Source organism: Gavialis gangeticus, unplaced genomic scaffold (assembly GCF_001723915.1).
Source record: "Gavialis gangeticus isolate Ggan-Ray unplaced genomic scaffold, GavGan_comp1, whole genome shotgun sequence".
In the NCBI taxonomy this organism is placed as follows: domain Eukaryota; kingdom Metazoa; phylum Chordata; order Crocodylia; family Gavialidae; genus Gavialis; species Gavialis gangeticus.
The window spans coordinates 1,955,099-1,971,572 of NW_017729022.1; the positions used below are offsets into that span (position 1 = coordinate 1,955,099).

General features: G+C 38.6%; 1 protein-coding gene across 2 annotated transcripts in view; it reads left to right on the forward strand.

Annotated features, from left to right (window-relative positions):
• TFEC (transcription factor EC) overlaps nucleotides 1–15,079 on the forward strand; it is a 97,942-nt gene extending 82,863 nt beyond the window's left edge. For both annotated transcript variants that reach the window (XM_019514542.1, XM_019514543.1), the window contains 3 exons: nucleotides 3,449–3,524; nucleotides 13,027–13,174; nucleotides 14,115–15,079. In XM_019514542.1, the coding sequence (XP_019370087.1) occupies nucleotides 3,449–3,524; nucleotides 13,027–13,174; nucleotides 14,115–14,495 (605 nt within the window). In that variant the 3' untranslated portion in view covers nucleotides 14,496–15,079. The remainder of the gene's footprint in view (nucleotides 1–3,448; nucleotides 3,525–13,026; nucleotides 13,175–14,114) is intronic.
• Nucleotides 15,080–16,474: the final 1,395 nt, after the last annotated feature.

A 16,474-nucleotide genomic window follows, 5' to 3' on the forward strand; every position in this document is an offset into this window, starting at 1 on the left:
GGTAGGCAGTAGACCTCGCATGTCGAGGGGTCCTGGCAACAGATGGGGCCCTCTGTACCTCTCAGGATGGAGTCACCTATGACGATCACTCGACGCTTGTTCCTCCAGGACTGCTTAGCTCCTTCAGCCTGCTCGGATCATGGAGAGTGTGGAGTTGCCCCCTCTCTGGTTGCCTTCTCTCCTTCCTTCTCCTCCAGAGTTGCCAGGGCCTCGTACCTGTTCTCCAGCTGGACTGGAGGAACTGGTACTGCTGTGTTATGAGCACCCCTGGTTCTGGAGGTGACCATCTGCCACTCTGCAGTGGAGGGCACTTCCCGAGGTGCTTCTTCCTTGGGTGTGTGGCCCTGCAGGGAAAGGAAATAGCTGTCAATTTCATCCTCCGCTTCCCTGATTCCCCTCAGCCTGCTAACCTCCTTCTGGAACTCCCTTACCTGCACCTCCAAGGCCCTAAGGCGGGCGCCTGCAGGGCAGGTGTGGGCGTCCCCAATCCCTGCCCCCCCGGGCCTTGCTGGGCAACTCTTGCAGGCCAGGGGGTGGGGGGACGCCAGCTCCCCCTTGGGCTCTGTCTGGGTGGAGGCCTCAGACAAGCCCTGGGTAGGCTGTGCCCCCCAGGCAGGGGCCCTGGCAGCACTCCGTGTTGACACCATCGTAGGAGTTGCTGTTTGTTTATGGCTTAGTGCGGTGCCTTTGCCCTGCCCTAGCAGGAGTCTTCCTCGTGGCCCTTCCTGCTCACCCACCGGCGTGAATGCTGACGCAAACGCTGGTGCGCTCTTACAGAACACTCCTGTTTGCGTGCTATGTTCATGCAGCGTGGCTTGGGAGCGCGGCTCCTGGTTCTTAATGGCTGTAGATTTTCATTCCTTAGATGCAGACTGGGCCTAAGAAAACTGTCTCCTAAACATTTTTGCTTCACACCTATAGTCCAAGTATCATTGTGCCTGAGAGCAAAGCTGTTGAACTTGACCCTCATCCTGGGACTTCGTTTAGTTATCTTGGACCCAGGCCATCTTGAAGATGGGCCAAAATCCAATGCTACCTTGAGGCAGGAAAGTAGGAATTGCATGGCTAATATGGCATTTAAGCTACTTGTGCAGATTTCAGGTCCTGCTGTTCTAAAGACAGTGCATAACTGTGTAAATTACAGTAATATAGCAGAAGAGGACAACCCTCCATACTTCTAGCCCAGGAGGCTAAGATTAGGACACTTGCTCAGAACAATGGTTTTAAGCCACACTCACCCCAAAGGAGTTTACAGCTACAGCTTTTATTTCCCAGCAAAGTGCTTTTCTTTCCACTTGTTGAAGCTGGCTGCTGGGCAGACAAGTGGAGAAGATATTTAAGATTAGAAGGAGAGCAGGCAAAAAGCAGCCCTGCTTCTGTGGGTCAGTGAGCTGGCCACTGCCTTTTAAGGGCTCTGGTCCTTGCTTCTGTGCCCATTTTCAGGTGTCCATTTTATATATGTCCATTAAAACAAAAATGCAGAAACATCTTCACTAAAGTTTGCTGTGTAAATGCTGCTTACCTGACTAAAAAGGAGTTGGATTTGGACAAGGAGTTATAGACTTGACTAACACTCCAATATGGGGAGTCAATGCAAAGGACAGGTTCGGTGTGTTTATGGCAGCATATATTGCTAGGTTAACACACTCAGAATTTCCCATTGCCTCTGTTCTGGTGGCATCCTGACTCCTGTTATTTCTTCATAATGCAAGTCTTTCTTTTTTACTGGGACTTATTCCCAGCTTGTGTTTCTGCATATGGCTCTTTGAATTTGGCAAATTAGTTAGTTTTAAAATGGTCAGTTTGGAATTGGCTCCTGATTTATTGTCTTTCTCTTTACCAGCTTGTAAACACGTTTCCTTCTAGTTTTGCCTTTCTTATTGCTACGGAGATGGCACATATGAACACTATGTAGAACGCCTGTTATACACAGTTTGGGTATCCTGTAACAGAAGATCTATATATCATAGGTCATGAGTGAATAAAAACCTGCTTATGGTGGCTAGCTAGTGGCCTAAGTAAAAGTAGATACAATCAGACAGCTTGGTCTGTGAGATGTATCTAAGGTAGGTCAGTACATCCCTTTAAAGGCAGGTATCATTGAAAAGTCTTTTAACCTTTATGGTTGATACCTTATAAAGTACTGCAACTCCTCCAAATCCTATCATGTACCTAGAAAACTAGAAAAATGGTGTGGGAAGTAGGGCTGGGTGCACTGACTTGAAGTGGCAAAAGGATGAGAAGCCCATTCATAGCAATGCTTTGCTAACAAGCATACCTGAATGGTCAGAGAAAGGGAGTTGTTTTAAAGGTTATAAGCTATTCACCTTTTTCTTCGTTTTTCTTCTGTAACTAAACTAAAACTAAATTGAGATGCCTTATCTGGATAATTTTATTGGACTGGTAAATCTAGGAACATTAAGCAAGTAGTCTCTGTTGATTTAATATAATTTTTGTCTGTTTTAAATTTATCTTGTTTTAAGAAAACTATTGTATGGGTAAGTTGATGCAGTCTACCTTCAAAGTAAAGACAACCATGTAATCTCTAATGCAGTGTTTCTCAAACTTTTTAGATTCAAGGCACCCTAGAAACTGCCAGCTCTTAGTTTTCACTTGTTTTTTGACTAGAGAAAAAAAATAGAATGAATAATTTTTCTGTTGCAAAAAACACTGAAAGGCCATGGCAACTCAGAATGTTTTTAACACTATGAAGTCCTATTTGAAATCTCCAGGTTTATCTTGCGAGTCATACTTACACACCTAACAGTGCTAACATTGTGTGGTGCACCGCAGCACCCTTGAAAGGATCTCAAGGCACCCCAGGATGCAATGGCACCATGGTTGAGAATTACTGCCCTAATGAGAGGTGGTGATGCAAAGGCTGAAGAGTCATCTGGAATGCCTTTACTCAGCCATAATCAGGATGATTAAAGGGGTCCTCTTCATGTGATTCTTGTTGCTGTCAGGTTATAGCAGGTGAACATAAAGGGAAAAGGAGGATTTATCAGAAGTCAAAATTTGCCCAGGATTCTGGGAATCCTGAGTGAATGTGTACAACAGGGTCAGGCTCTTCATGCTCCCCTGGAAATGAATAGCAAAATTCTACAAATCTCAGTGGCAGCAGGTTTGAGTCCCATACAGAAGGATTTGGGGAATAAAACATTAATTTCACAATATGAGCCTGATTTCATTCCTAAGGTTGGGTTCTACAATGAGAGTGTGCCAGCTGTCCTGAGGACCAGAGATGGTCCTTGCTTCCAAGAAAGTTCATTGGAAAGGGGTGAAATGTAGACATCAAAGCAACATGGGGTTTTCATGTGCTTTCATTTGAGGGAAGAAATATTCTTTGGACAGGACCACTCATTTATAACTAATTCAGATATTTCATATAGATTTTTTTTCCCAAGAATGTTTCATAATGAAAGTAGAAAATGTTTCTTTTTAACAGTTGAAAGAAGAAGAAGGTATAATATTAATTACCGAATCAAGGAGCTTGGCACGCTTATTCCGAAGTCCAACGATCCGTGAGTTCAACAATCATTTCTATAACAATGTTTATACTTTAAATACAGGGGGAGAGGTCTGAAAATATGCCATGAGAGTGGGTCCTATGATGCAGAATCTTGCACCTCCTACATCACTTATTTAAATCCAGTTTAGCAGGTCTGGTAGACACCAAAAGTTATTAAACCACTGTCAGCTTTTTGGAGGCTATTTTGAGAAGACTGTATTTTAGCAGTCCACTTCTTCAGAGAGAGGTCTCCACACTGAGGGGAAGAAATGTTTTGGGGAATAACTGCTGTGCTTGTTTGTAGTCTCACTAGATAATAAAAGTAGAATGATCGTAGGGAAAGAAATATCCTCTTATTCTCAGAGATGGTCCCTCTGGTGGGATAAGATAACATGTGCACTGCTGTTACCTTCCCTTCGTACTGAAGTTGTTGGCTAGATGCATTTCACAAAACCCACATTCACTGAAAAAAAAATCAAAAAGTAAAGGTGGAAATGAAAGACCTTTAATGTTTTATAAAAAATAAAAATTGCTATATTTTATAGTGATATATTTATTTACTGTAACTAAGAATTTATATTGCCTGAACTGTACTTCTTTTGTATAATGTTAGTATTTGTCATCAGTAGGGGAAAAAAGACCAGTCTATATTAGGATTAGCGGTAACAGTGTTATTTAATGCCTGGACTTTAGCTTTGGATTTCTCATGCCACTCAAAAAGCCTAAAGAGCATGACTGAGACTTGGATAAAACTGGTTATACAAATATTGTGGTTTTCATTTGCATGTCAGTGGAAGCCTGCATGATGCTCTGAATAAAAATATCTATTGACACTTCAGCCTTTCTTCCTGAGGGCTAAGAAAATTTTGATTACATTCAGGATTTCTATAAGAATATAAAGCTGTGTGAGACTTACATGAGTACAAGCTTGGCATAACAAGCCACTTTGATAGAAATCACCAGTGAGAAAAGTAACACATCTTAGTTGCCTCTACAGACTGACATTTTTACAGATTCAGCTTTTTCTATAGCATCAACCCAACATTAATTAAATGGGCATGCTACTATAGATGTTGCTAATACAATGATTGGTTGAACCAGTTCAGTTACTATAAGGACCTCCAAAGCTCCTAAATAATATTTTGTTCACTGCTGACATCCTTAGTAGAGAGGCAAGGATTTTTTGGGTTGATATCTTTTATTGGATCAAATGCATAGTTGGGATAAAGTTAGACAAGCTTTCAAATGCAAGCAGGTTAGAAAAAGAATGATCTGAAGAAGAATGTTTGTCTACCTTTCCCCCAACTATGTAGTTGGTTCAATAAAAGATATCACCCCAAAAAATCCTTGCCTCTCACAGTTTCTGGACCATCAGGGATACAACATCACTCCATATCCTTCATAGGCATATTGGGTCTAAAAGCATTTTAATCATAGTGTCATACCCTTCTAAGAATTGTGAGGAAAGATTACTCAAAGAAACACGGATGGCAGTATTGGTTTGTATCTATGAAGTAGTAATTACATTGCAATTAGAAATAGGAATGACTTACAAATTCCAGAGAAAGGTCCTCATTCCCTGAAAGTGTGGAGGGGTGCTGGAATTGAATGCTTTGGTTTGGGTTCACTTCTAGATTTCACATAATTGAATATATGAACAAATTGTACTGATCTGTTAAAGTGTTGCTTTATGAAAAGGTTTTCGGCAATGATCATGAAGAGGTCATATTTTTTCTTTTCTTATTCTGTCAGCATGACAAGCTTGGTATGACAGTCACACAAGCTCGTACTTTCAAAAGTGATCAGTGAATTTGGGTGCCTCTGTTTTTTCAGATGTCCTATTTGATACCTTTTAAGGGGCCTTATTTTCAGAGGGCAGGTTATCACAGTCTTCATTTGGCATCCAAAATGTGGCATCCAAATTCAGTAGTCATTTTTGAAAAGGTAGGTCCCAGTCCAATTTTACTTATGCTCGGTCAGATGAAAAGGATCAAAGGATTAATGCACATGAAGTTTTATTTTCGGTTGTAAATAAAAATTAATCTAATAGGTTTGGTGCATCTGAACAATTATTTACTCCATGGCATAGTCCTTCCCTTTCACTACCTCCAAGTGTTCCCATACTATCTCTCTCTCTCTCTCTATATATATATATTTTACATATATAGATAGATATAAATATATATCTCTCACTGTTCTTGTTTTCCTTCTTATGCTCCTAGGTTGCTCTTCCTTTTTAAGTAAAAAGATAGATATTTATTATCTCCTAAAGACTTTCTCTATATTGTCATGTATCATCCCTCCATGCCATTTTCTCAAATGCACCATTTACACCTCATTTATTAATTTAAAAAATGCTTTTGAAACTAGTGATGTAACTGCAAAGAGAAAGGTATGATTGTATCTTACTCTTATTTTGTTGTTTTTATGACCAACTTATTTGCATTCAGCTGAGATTCAGTTTCTGAACGTTTCTGCTAAAACCTCTTTATTTCTTTTTTATTTAATTTTGTAATTTGGGTTATAGATTATGTGAGTTAAAGGGATGAGGATTCTAAATTCACTTTATCGGGGGAAGGAATTGGTGGTAGGAATCTTGGCTCAATTAAATTGCAAAGCACTTTTTAGTTTAATTTTCAGTAAATACATAGTTAAGTGTTAGGTGCTTTAGAAATGTAAAACCATAAATAGATGGTCAAATATTTTAAAAATCAAAAGGAGAAACCCAAATTTGGTATTTTGTTGAAACTCAAAACTAGTTTATTTAAATATATGTATTTCCAGGTTGAGCTGAATAAACCAGGCTCCAAGTTGTGCTGGAATTTGAACACCTTTCCCATGATATGTCTAGACAGACTGGAATTACCAGAAATAACAAGAGAAAAGCCCTTCATCTGAGAATTCCAACCTAATATTGTAGATATGAAAAGTTCAGAGATTCCCTAAGCCTTCAGGGAAGAATAAATGGATTGCTGTCACCTTCTCTATGCATTCAATGTCTGTCTGTTGCCTGCTGTATTTTGAATTGTTGTGTGTCTGTGGAAAGCCTTGATAGACACAGTTCTTCTGGCTTTCTGCATCAATTATTAAATTTTATGTAAATAGTGGTCCATTTATAATGATGATATAAAAGTAGATTTGCTTTGAGTGAGCTGCACTGAATAGCACTTGTACAAGTTGTCTGATACAAATCAACAAAGAGGTTCAGAATTGAACCCTTCAAATGCACCTGCATATTTCTGACTAATTTCTTTTGAGGAACTGGAAATGTTCATAAATATATTCTGATTTGAATTGATTCGTTTGTTGTTGCTTTGCCCAAGGTATGATTGATAAAAACAACATTCAACCTAAAACTTGCTCACAAACTGAGTTCATCATTACTTTGTATTAAAAATATATGATGGGACATGTTCGTTCCATGAGGTTGGATCTTCAGCCCCATTGAGCTGCTGATACTGTGTTGACTTCAGTAGAACTACTATGATTTAGACCAGCTAAGAATGAGCTGGCCAATGGCTTTGTTTCTTATTCCTGAATAGACATGAGTGGTTTGGGAGAGTGTATAATGAAGTTACTGGGCATTTGTTGTTTTCAGCTGGTGAAGTTGGAAACGGCTAATGTAGTAAGACTGAGGCTGCTTACCAATGTGAACCACCCCCCTCCCCCCAAATGGTGCTTTAAGCTTGGTGCACCCTCGCAGCAAGCACAGTGCATCCCCAGAAGAGGCATCACATTAATTGGACCCAGCTTGCCCAACATCTGTATATATTGGGAGTTTCAGAGGGGCTTTTAAGCACTTTTATCTAATAGTGATTGAATCAGCTTTAGATAAAATTGCCAAAAATCCCTGCTGAAATGCCTGATCTATATACACACTGCGGACCCGGGTTGAACTAATGCACTGCCTCTTCCAATAAAGTGCTGTTTTGTTTGGGGTTTTTTTCCACATCTGTCATCACCCTGAGTGATTTCTAAGACATTGTATATCTGTTGTTTACTTTTAAAGTTGAATCAGGCCTTTCTGAGATGCTGCAGTTATTTAAATTAGCCATAATAACAGTAACAATTGTTATAATATATTCATTATACTAATTTAAGGACAAATTATTATTATTATAGTAGCATCCAGGTGCCCTGATCAGGACTTAAGTTTCACTATGTTGATTAGCGTACTGACACACACAAGGAATTTACAGTTAGAAGCCCAATCTTGAAAACATTTAGAATTGAGCTCAATTGAAGAGCTATTCACATGTGTAGGTATTAATGTGATAAGATAAAATTAATGTGATGAATACTAGAAAGGAAATGGAGGATCAAGAGTGAAGAATAATAACTCAGCAGTTCTATATGCTAGCTAGATACACAATTTGCTATTTCCAAATATTTTTAAATATAACTTATTTTTTAAATATTATTTTAAAATGTTTTATTAAAAAATAAAATCATCAATACCTACTGCTCATTCCCAAATGAGTTTGTAGGGCTGATAGCTAGAGAGTCGTAATTTTATCTGTAACTGAAGCATGGCTGACATGGAAATGATTATGGAGCAATAAAGATGAATTTTGCAATGCCATTTTAGTTATTTTTCACATATCTGCATCTTAATTTAGAATTTCAGATATATCATAGAAAAAACTGAAAAACAAGAATTGAATTAAAAAATTCCCATGACAATTTTTATCTTTCAGTTACCATAAATAAATAAAAGGATGATGTATAAGACCCATAATATTCTCATACAGTATCCTTTTTTAATAACTTTTTTGGTAGGCATGCCACAAATTGGCTCCCTGCCCTCCCCAAGTGCCACTCCAATCCCTTTCCCTTACTTGATCTGCTGCCCAGTTTACTGCTCCCTGCCCTGTGCTCCCTGCCCAAGATGCTGCTCTGCTTTTTGCTTCCTGCCCTATGCTTCTTGCCTGATCTAATGCTCTGCTTTTTGCTCCCTGGCCCTAGGGCTGTGCGAAATTTTGTCAAGTATTTTGTTTGCAAGCTGTTTTGATGAGTTTCAAGCTCGAAGCAGCAAAATCGAAATGAAACAAAAAGCTTCAAAACAACTTCAAAATGAAATGAGGGCAATCAAAACATTTCAGGTTTTGAAGCAGCTTAGTGGTGGGGAGAGTCAGGACTGCACTCTGAGTGGCTCCGCAGCCCCATGAGCTCAGCTGGGCGGCGGGACGTGGAGCACAGCCCTGGCTCTGTCTGATTCCCACCGCTGGGCTGTGCTCCAAGTGGCTCTGCAGCCCCATGGAGCATAGCCTGGGGGCAGGAGGCAGGCAGAGCCAGGGTTGTGCTCTGATTGGCTCTGCCAGCCCTATGGAGTGCAGCCTGGTGGTGGGTCCCAAGTTGTAGTGGTAGTCTCCTGTCATCCAGCCCAGATCCAGAGGCCTGCACCCCCAGGAGTCTGGCACAGCCCTGCAGCCCTCCCAGGAGTGTGGGCCCCTGGATCTGTGCACTGGATGACAGGAGGCTGCTACTGCCAGCAAGTGTGACAAGTTTTGCTTTTTTGCAGTTTGAGGTGCAGTTTCCCAGAAACCTCTATACACATCTCCTTGACACTCTGCAAGCTTCATGCCCTCAGAAGAGGCTACCATCCCTGCAATTTTCATCAGAGTCAGGCAAGAAATGACAAAGTTGTAGGCATTTTCATGATTTCCCATTATAGCCTATGGGCAAAATGTCGAAACACATCAAAACAGTGAAACGGTTTCGATGAAATGAAAAGATGAAATTGAAACACCGTCCCTTCAAAATGGACATTGAAACAAAACAGGGGTGTTTCGCACAGCCCTACTATCTACCACTGTGCTGCTTGTCTCCTTCCCAGTCTGCCACCTGCCACACAGAGGGGCACATACTGTAGGTTAGCCACTTCAAGGATATACTGTTGATAATACCTATGCAAGCACGTTTCCCCACACTGTTCTGCCAATTGGGCACTATCTTGATGGATTATGTTCCTGCCCTTCCAGTAGTGCATACCCTAGACAGAGACAGTGTTCTGATGTGGCTTTTCTATGCTCCATTTTGTTACCATGGGTAAAGATGCTGAAGAAAACCAGCGCAAGGAAAACCACTTTCATATAGAGCCAGCACAGAGGCTTTTTTATTACCTGCCTGTCTGCCAGGATAAAAGAGTATGGATGGAGCTCAGCTTAAACCAGATTAATGCATTGTTGTTTCATGCCTTCCACTGAATCTGTCCTAGTGTATTTAAGGCTGTGTCCCCTTCAGGCTCTGGAAGATTTAGCTATAGGCAGAGTAGATTTGCACCTTATAGAGTAACTAAAATAGATATATATAGCTCACACTTCATCTCAGTAAGTTGGAGCTCACTTCATCAGATGCTGTGAAAGGACTTGCATATACCAATGTATAAAACATAAAGAATGATTTGAATACAAAGGTAGAAGGGCAGGGGAAGATGGGAGAGAGGGAAGAGGGGCAGGGAGCAGTGCTGGGAGAGGTGAACAAGCAAGCAATAAACCCATAGTAACAAGGGAGTCCCAAAAATTAATCTAGGTACTGGAATAAGAATCCATAGTCCGTGTATAAACCATACTTAACACAATCCAGCCTGTGGATGATTTCTTGTTTCACAATTCCCCATTCAAATCAGTTTTTAAAGGTTTGCTGCCTGAGAACAACAATCCTGAGGTCAGCAATGGAGTGTTGGGGGAGGGACTCTGTTAACCCTGGGACAAGAAAAACACTGTAGCAGGCTGATGCAAGGACCAAGTCTGGCTTTGTTGATCTGAGTGGCTACAGTTTTGGAGTTGTATTGTAATTGTGGGAATTCCTGCTCCAGACCCTCAAGATGTGCATGCTGGTTGATGAGATCAGAGCAGATACAGGTATATCACCAAGCTTGTCTGTAGATGGATCTAGTGGTGTGTTTAGGATGAAAGCTGGTGGCATGAGGGTAGGTGTAGCAGTTGGTTGGTTTCTGATACAATGTGGTGGCACTGCGGCCATTGCAAACCTTCTCTGTAGTGTTTATGAAATAAATTTGCTGGGTGGAGTATTCCAGAGTTGTGTGATGGACTGGTGGAACTTATTAAAGTCCTGGTGAAATTTTTCTAGAGATTCCTTCCCTTGTATCTGTACAAGGAAGATGCCATTTATGTACCTGAGGTATGTTGGGGGATGAGAGGGCATCCACAGAGAGAAAATAGACATCAATTTATGTCATAAAAATATTGGCACGTTGGGATTTAGTATTCTTATTTAGCAAAACATCCCACCAATGTTGTATAGTGTGGGGTGTGTGTGCATATGCGTGCATACACACACATGCTCACAATTGCCAATTAGAAAGAATTTTGTACTTTCTCTCAGGTATTGAACAAAGAACTTGTTGGATAACGAACTTAAGAAACTGTCAGTGATGTAGTTCAGTTCCGAGTTTCCAGAGTTTATAGGAAAGATTCAGAATTCCTTACTGGAGGAGTATCGCAGGGGCCGGAGGCTTTTTGTCAGGGTTCACAATGGTAGGGGCAATCCCCTCAAATGTGTAAATGTCATGTTACAAGTTATGTAGCATTTATTCCTTAGCACTTGCAAGTCGACTAGATCCATCTCTACTGGAAATCTAAATCCAACAATTAGGTTCACAGTGAAGATTTATCTTAAAGTAAGAGAAAAATTAGCACCATTATATCAGGAAATTCAAACTGTCCAGCCAGTACCATTATGAGAAGTCGGCAATATTCAGAATATGATAATTAGGGTTATTAATATTATGCGGAGGAAAAAAGCTTGCAAATAACTGATTAGTGGGTTCAAAGTGCAGCCCGTAATATATGGTTTATTATTAGATTGAAGGGAAATATTCATTGAAAAAATTTTGTCAAAATTTCCCTGTTTTAATTCATAATGTCTGTGATTAGCTGGAGCACCTGTGATTTTTTTTTTGCCAGACTTCATACCTATACTCAGTAGTTGTAAATAAATTTGTTCCCTCACCCCATCCAAAGCATTTCCAAATTGCTAAATACTATGTCTTTGCAACTAATTTTGTAGTGTTGTATTTTTTTTTCAAGCTGAGCTAGTTAAGTGTGAGTAGTCATATACTTTGCATAGTATTATTCTGTCCTTTAGTATGAGGGGGTGACCTTATGTACCTAGGAGGATTGTGGATGTGTTTCCCTGAAGGAGATGTTATAGATATTATCATTCCCGTATCTTTTTCCAAAACTGCCATCAAAATTCACTAAGGCACTTGCAAAATATAGTCACTCACTCTTTTACTTGAGAATGAAGGAAATATTATATTTTACTCACCACAGGTGTGTATGTATGAATAGCATTTTTGAAGGCTTTCCCTAAAATAGTAGAAAAAGTATCATTTCGGTGTTGTTCAGAGTTTGCAATCTAAATGGCAGTGGGAACTGCCTATTGATTTGTTTTCATAATGTATATTATTTTCACCATACGTAGCAAGTATCCAAGTACAGACCTTTGGTTCAGAATCTAAGAAGTGATCCATCTCCAGATTCCTACAAGCCATAACCAGTCAATTTTTACAGCCATTGCAAGGCTCATGTGAGTCCTTTCCTCTGTTTAAATTTGTATTGACTTTCTGGCCTTGAAGTTAGACCATCCTTATCTATAATGCCAGCTGTATTCTTACCTGTATTATAAAATTTTAAAACTTTTATTTAAAAAAAATTGACATCCTTAATAAAACTTTTTCTTGTTTCAAGGCCAGTCATCCAGCAAATGTCCTGGAGTGCATTGCTTATTTTAAGCACGCGAATAAGCCCATTGACTTTATGGGATCACTTGTGAATTTAAAATTAAATGTGTGCATCACAGCTTTGCTAGATCAGGGCCAAGGATTGTCTCATCCTTGTGAAGGATGTGTTTATTTTCAGTTGGGATTTATATCAGTTGTCTACTTAACCCAGTATACGTTTTTTGAGCTGTTGTCAAAGGGTTTGAATGAGTCAGTATTGTCGTGTTACACAGTGTGATTGCTAAACTGTGATTTGCCACCTCTATCATCAGTGAAGATCAGCATTCAGCACAGACCATTTTTTTTCCCAACAAGCATAAAAGCAACCTCGTTAGAAAGTCAGGTAAAAGGAGTAGTATATTTGAAATGATCTTTAAAAATTTAGGCTTAAGTCTTCAGTAATGTATATTTCCTAGTTCATTAATGCAGAAATACTGCACATAGATTTTAATCTTAGAGTTAATAATAAAAGCAATTTTCACTAAAAATATAAAAACTGTAATGGTAGAATCATGATATTGCATTTAGCTCTCCCACAAAAAGTCACTTTATTACTTTCTTTTGACACTTATTTTCATTCTGGGATTAATTTTACTATATAAGGGCTTCTTAACTATTCTATTAAAATTTCCATTCAGAAGCAATAATATCTAAGAGTGAATAATAGTCATGTAAATCATTATTTCATATTAATGTAAAAGATTTTGTAAGTTCTTATGAATTCTGCTGACATGCACAATTGTGAAAAGGTTATCTCTACATTCTGCAGTGATATGCGCTGGAACAAAGGAACTATTTTAAAAGCATCAGTGGAGTACATCAAGTGGCTACAAAAAGAACAACAGAGAGCCAGAGAATTAGAACACAGACAGAAGAAATTAGAGCAGGCTAACAGAAGACTTCTACTTCGAATTCAGGTTTGTATAAGACTGTTACTATGAACTACAAAGCTTTCTCAATACTTATCCCTCATCCAATTTTATTCACCTACATAATTTCCAAAATGCCATTTACTAAAAGTGCATTGGCCTTGTGACAAAGGTACAATTTTTCATATAAAAATAGAAACAGATTTGTTAAAGTGTGTGTTTTTTGTGGTTTTTTTATTGATTTTTAAGAAATTCCTTTAATCATTAGGATTTATATAAGGTAATGTGTAGAGAAAGACCAATAAAGTATGTGAAAGAACATTGCCGCCTTATATACTGTCCACATTATTACTAGAGAAAAAAATTAAAAATAAAGAAAGGAAAAACATTCCCTAAAACAATATTGGACACTAAATCCTCTCCCGTATTTTCTTTTCCCCTTTGTAAAAATTCCACGGCATTGCATTGCCTTGGGGTACGTTGTGCCATATTATATTAAGTCACACATCATCTGCTCATGTGACATGAAGTATCAGAATATGGCCTTCCATACCTTGAGATGCCAGATTTAAAGAAATATATGTGCACACACATATATATCATTGGGTAAGATACCTGCTATTTCTCCTGATAGGAGTCCTGAATCCTTGTGGATAATTAACGAGTAGAAATGTCTGCAGCATTTTTCTATCACTTTAAAGTGGTTCAGTACTGTAGGTAATAGTATTAGGGGGGCTGTCATATCTCTCATGTTCCCATAGGAGATCTATTTAACAACAGGATGAGAATTAAAAAGAAAACTGGCATGTGTTACTCATTGTTATTATCCTGGATTATACACATATTGCATTTTTAAACATATTGTCAAAATTGAATTCAGAATTATCATTAATGTGTATGTATTCTGTGTAGGAATGCTGTTATCTACTGTGGTTCTAAAGAAATCAAACATTTCTAAATCATTATCTTTTTGTTTTTTTAATGGTAGGAACTAGAAATCCAGGCTCGTGCTCATGGTCTGCCAGTCATGTCTTCACTCGCTGCTGTGGATTTAGCTGCCCAAGTCATCAAGCAACAGACATATCCAGAAAAGAATGTCTTAGACTATTCTCAGCAAATGGCTCTGACTCATGGACCTAGTTCTGACATTTGTGATGGATCGATAGCCTTTTCCGATCCACTTTCGCACTTCACAGATCTATCTTTTAGTGCCGCTTTAAAAGAAGAACAAAGGTTAGAGGAAATTTTACTTGATGACACAATATCGCCATTTGGAACAGATCCACTCTTGTCTTCCGCATCACCTGCTGCATCAAAAGAGAGTAGTCGGAGGAGTAGCTTTAGTACCGATGATGGAGATGATTTGTAGAACTAGATAGGCCCTGACGATATTTTTTTAATCATTTGCTGGTGCTAAAAATTTGTGTTATGAATTTAAGTTTGATGTTGGTGCTTACTTTAAATAAGAAAACAAAAAACTGTTGTGGTGGTGAACTGTTGTGTGGGTAGGGCTTAGCTGAGGCAAACTTCATAGAACAATAGAGCTGTATCTCCTTATCCTGGAACTAACTACAGATCCTTCTTTATTTACCAGAAAGAGTTTTTTTTTTCCATCTTTTCTTCTATTCTCACAGAAGTATTAAAATAGTTCCCACAAAACCATGTCACAAAATTATATTCAAATACACTGTTGAATCTAGTACTCATTTCTCCCAAATTTATTCAAGAATTTTAGTTGTAAGCATTTATTAATTTCTTTTTAAGTGAAAAATAGAAAATTTGAATAAAAGCAATGGCTATGTAACATGAACTGCAATGGGGAAATGTTTGAATGGGATCTACCTACAATAGAGATGTTAAAATCATTACAAAAGGTGGGAGACTAATGCTGCATGAACTGCAGGCACTTCTTTTTAAAATAAAACCACAAAGTTCATGAAGTTGTTTTTTGAATCCATATTTCAGTTTGTATTGACCTATGGAAAACATCAAACATTCAGTATTTATTATTGTGCATTTTAATGTTACCAAAGAAAACCAGAAATATAATGATAGGGATAAAAAAAAGCAATCAAACAAAAACCAAACTTATCGGACAGATACAGATCAGGATTCAGCAATTTAAGAAGAGGTTACTCAGTCAACAGAATAAAGTAAGAGTGCATGTGGGTGTGTCTACATGAGATGCAGTGTTGGCAGGCATGAATCATGATGCCGATGCTACTGCACAGTAGCTCATTGCTACTGCGCAGTAGGGTCAAAAACGACTTGAGCGCCACTGGGACTGCACAATAACAACTTGCTAAAGCAAGTACTAAATGATTGAGCAGTAACAGCTGTGTAGTTGGGCACATGTGTAGACATGCTCTCTATGTACAGGATGCAATGGAGCTATTCAATGTTACAATTAGTATAAATTAAAACAGCCACTGTCGCTAATAGTAATATCAGTTATTTGTCACGTACCCAAGTGGTGTCCTTCTTTGATGAAGGCTAATCACAAATGAATAATAGGATACTGTATCTTCCAAGAAAACTTTTTCAAGCCATGAAGTGTGCCTTGGTTCCTTTGATGGCATAGTAGGGTTTTTCTAAAGGGACAAGTCCTAACTCTATACCAATGTTTTTGATCCAGTTTGATGTGGAGGATGAGATATACTACATTCCCTTGCATGCATTTTGGCAGAGAATTTCACTTCAAATTTACCTCTAGATTCATTATAAAAAAGGTAAGTAGTGTCTGGAGCCAAAGGAAGCTGAAGCTGTTGTTCTGATCCACTCCTTATCATGCTCACATGCTAGTAATGGGCATTCAAAATGTATGGATTTGACTCAAAGCTTAAGCAGTTAGAGGGCAGGCAGAAGATGCATCATCTTCATATGCAGTGAAATTTTGGAGTGTGATATATATTTTTGGTGTAGATTAAGTGCAATCACTTTAATACTAATACATTGGAAAATAAGCTGGCACAAGTTCTTTGCAGTTCTTTTTAAATAAACAAAAGTATTTGTTTTGGGGGTCTTTGTGAAAGGTAAAATATTCTTAAAAATGAGAATTGTTGTGTTGTTTTGCTCTCCCAGAACCTACCTAAAGAAGCATCATGTGAAGTGTTGCAGCAAAAGGGGATTCAATCAGGCTGTTATTTGACTTGTGATTTAAATGCATAGGCCTTTACTTCTCAAGTTGTCTTTATTATTATTATTTAGAAATCGTGCAGAGTTGGCAAATAGGACCTTCATAAGTGTTATACAGGCTGCTGTATAGATGGTTCCACTGAACTACATGATTTATAAGGGTCATAGCACACCCCATCAGTTCTAAATTCTTGTGTTTGGCATTTTTTTCTT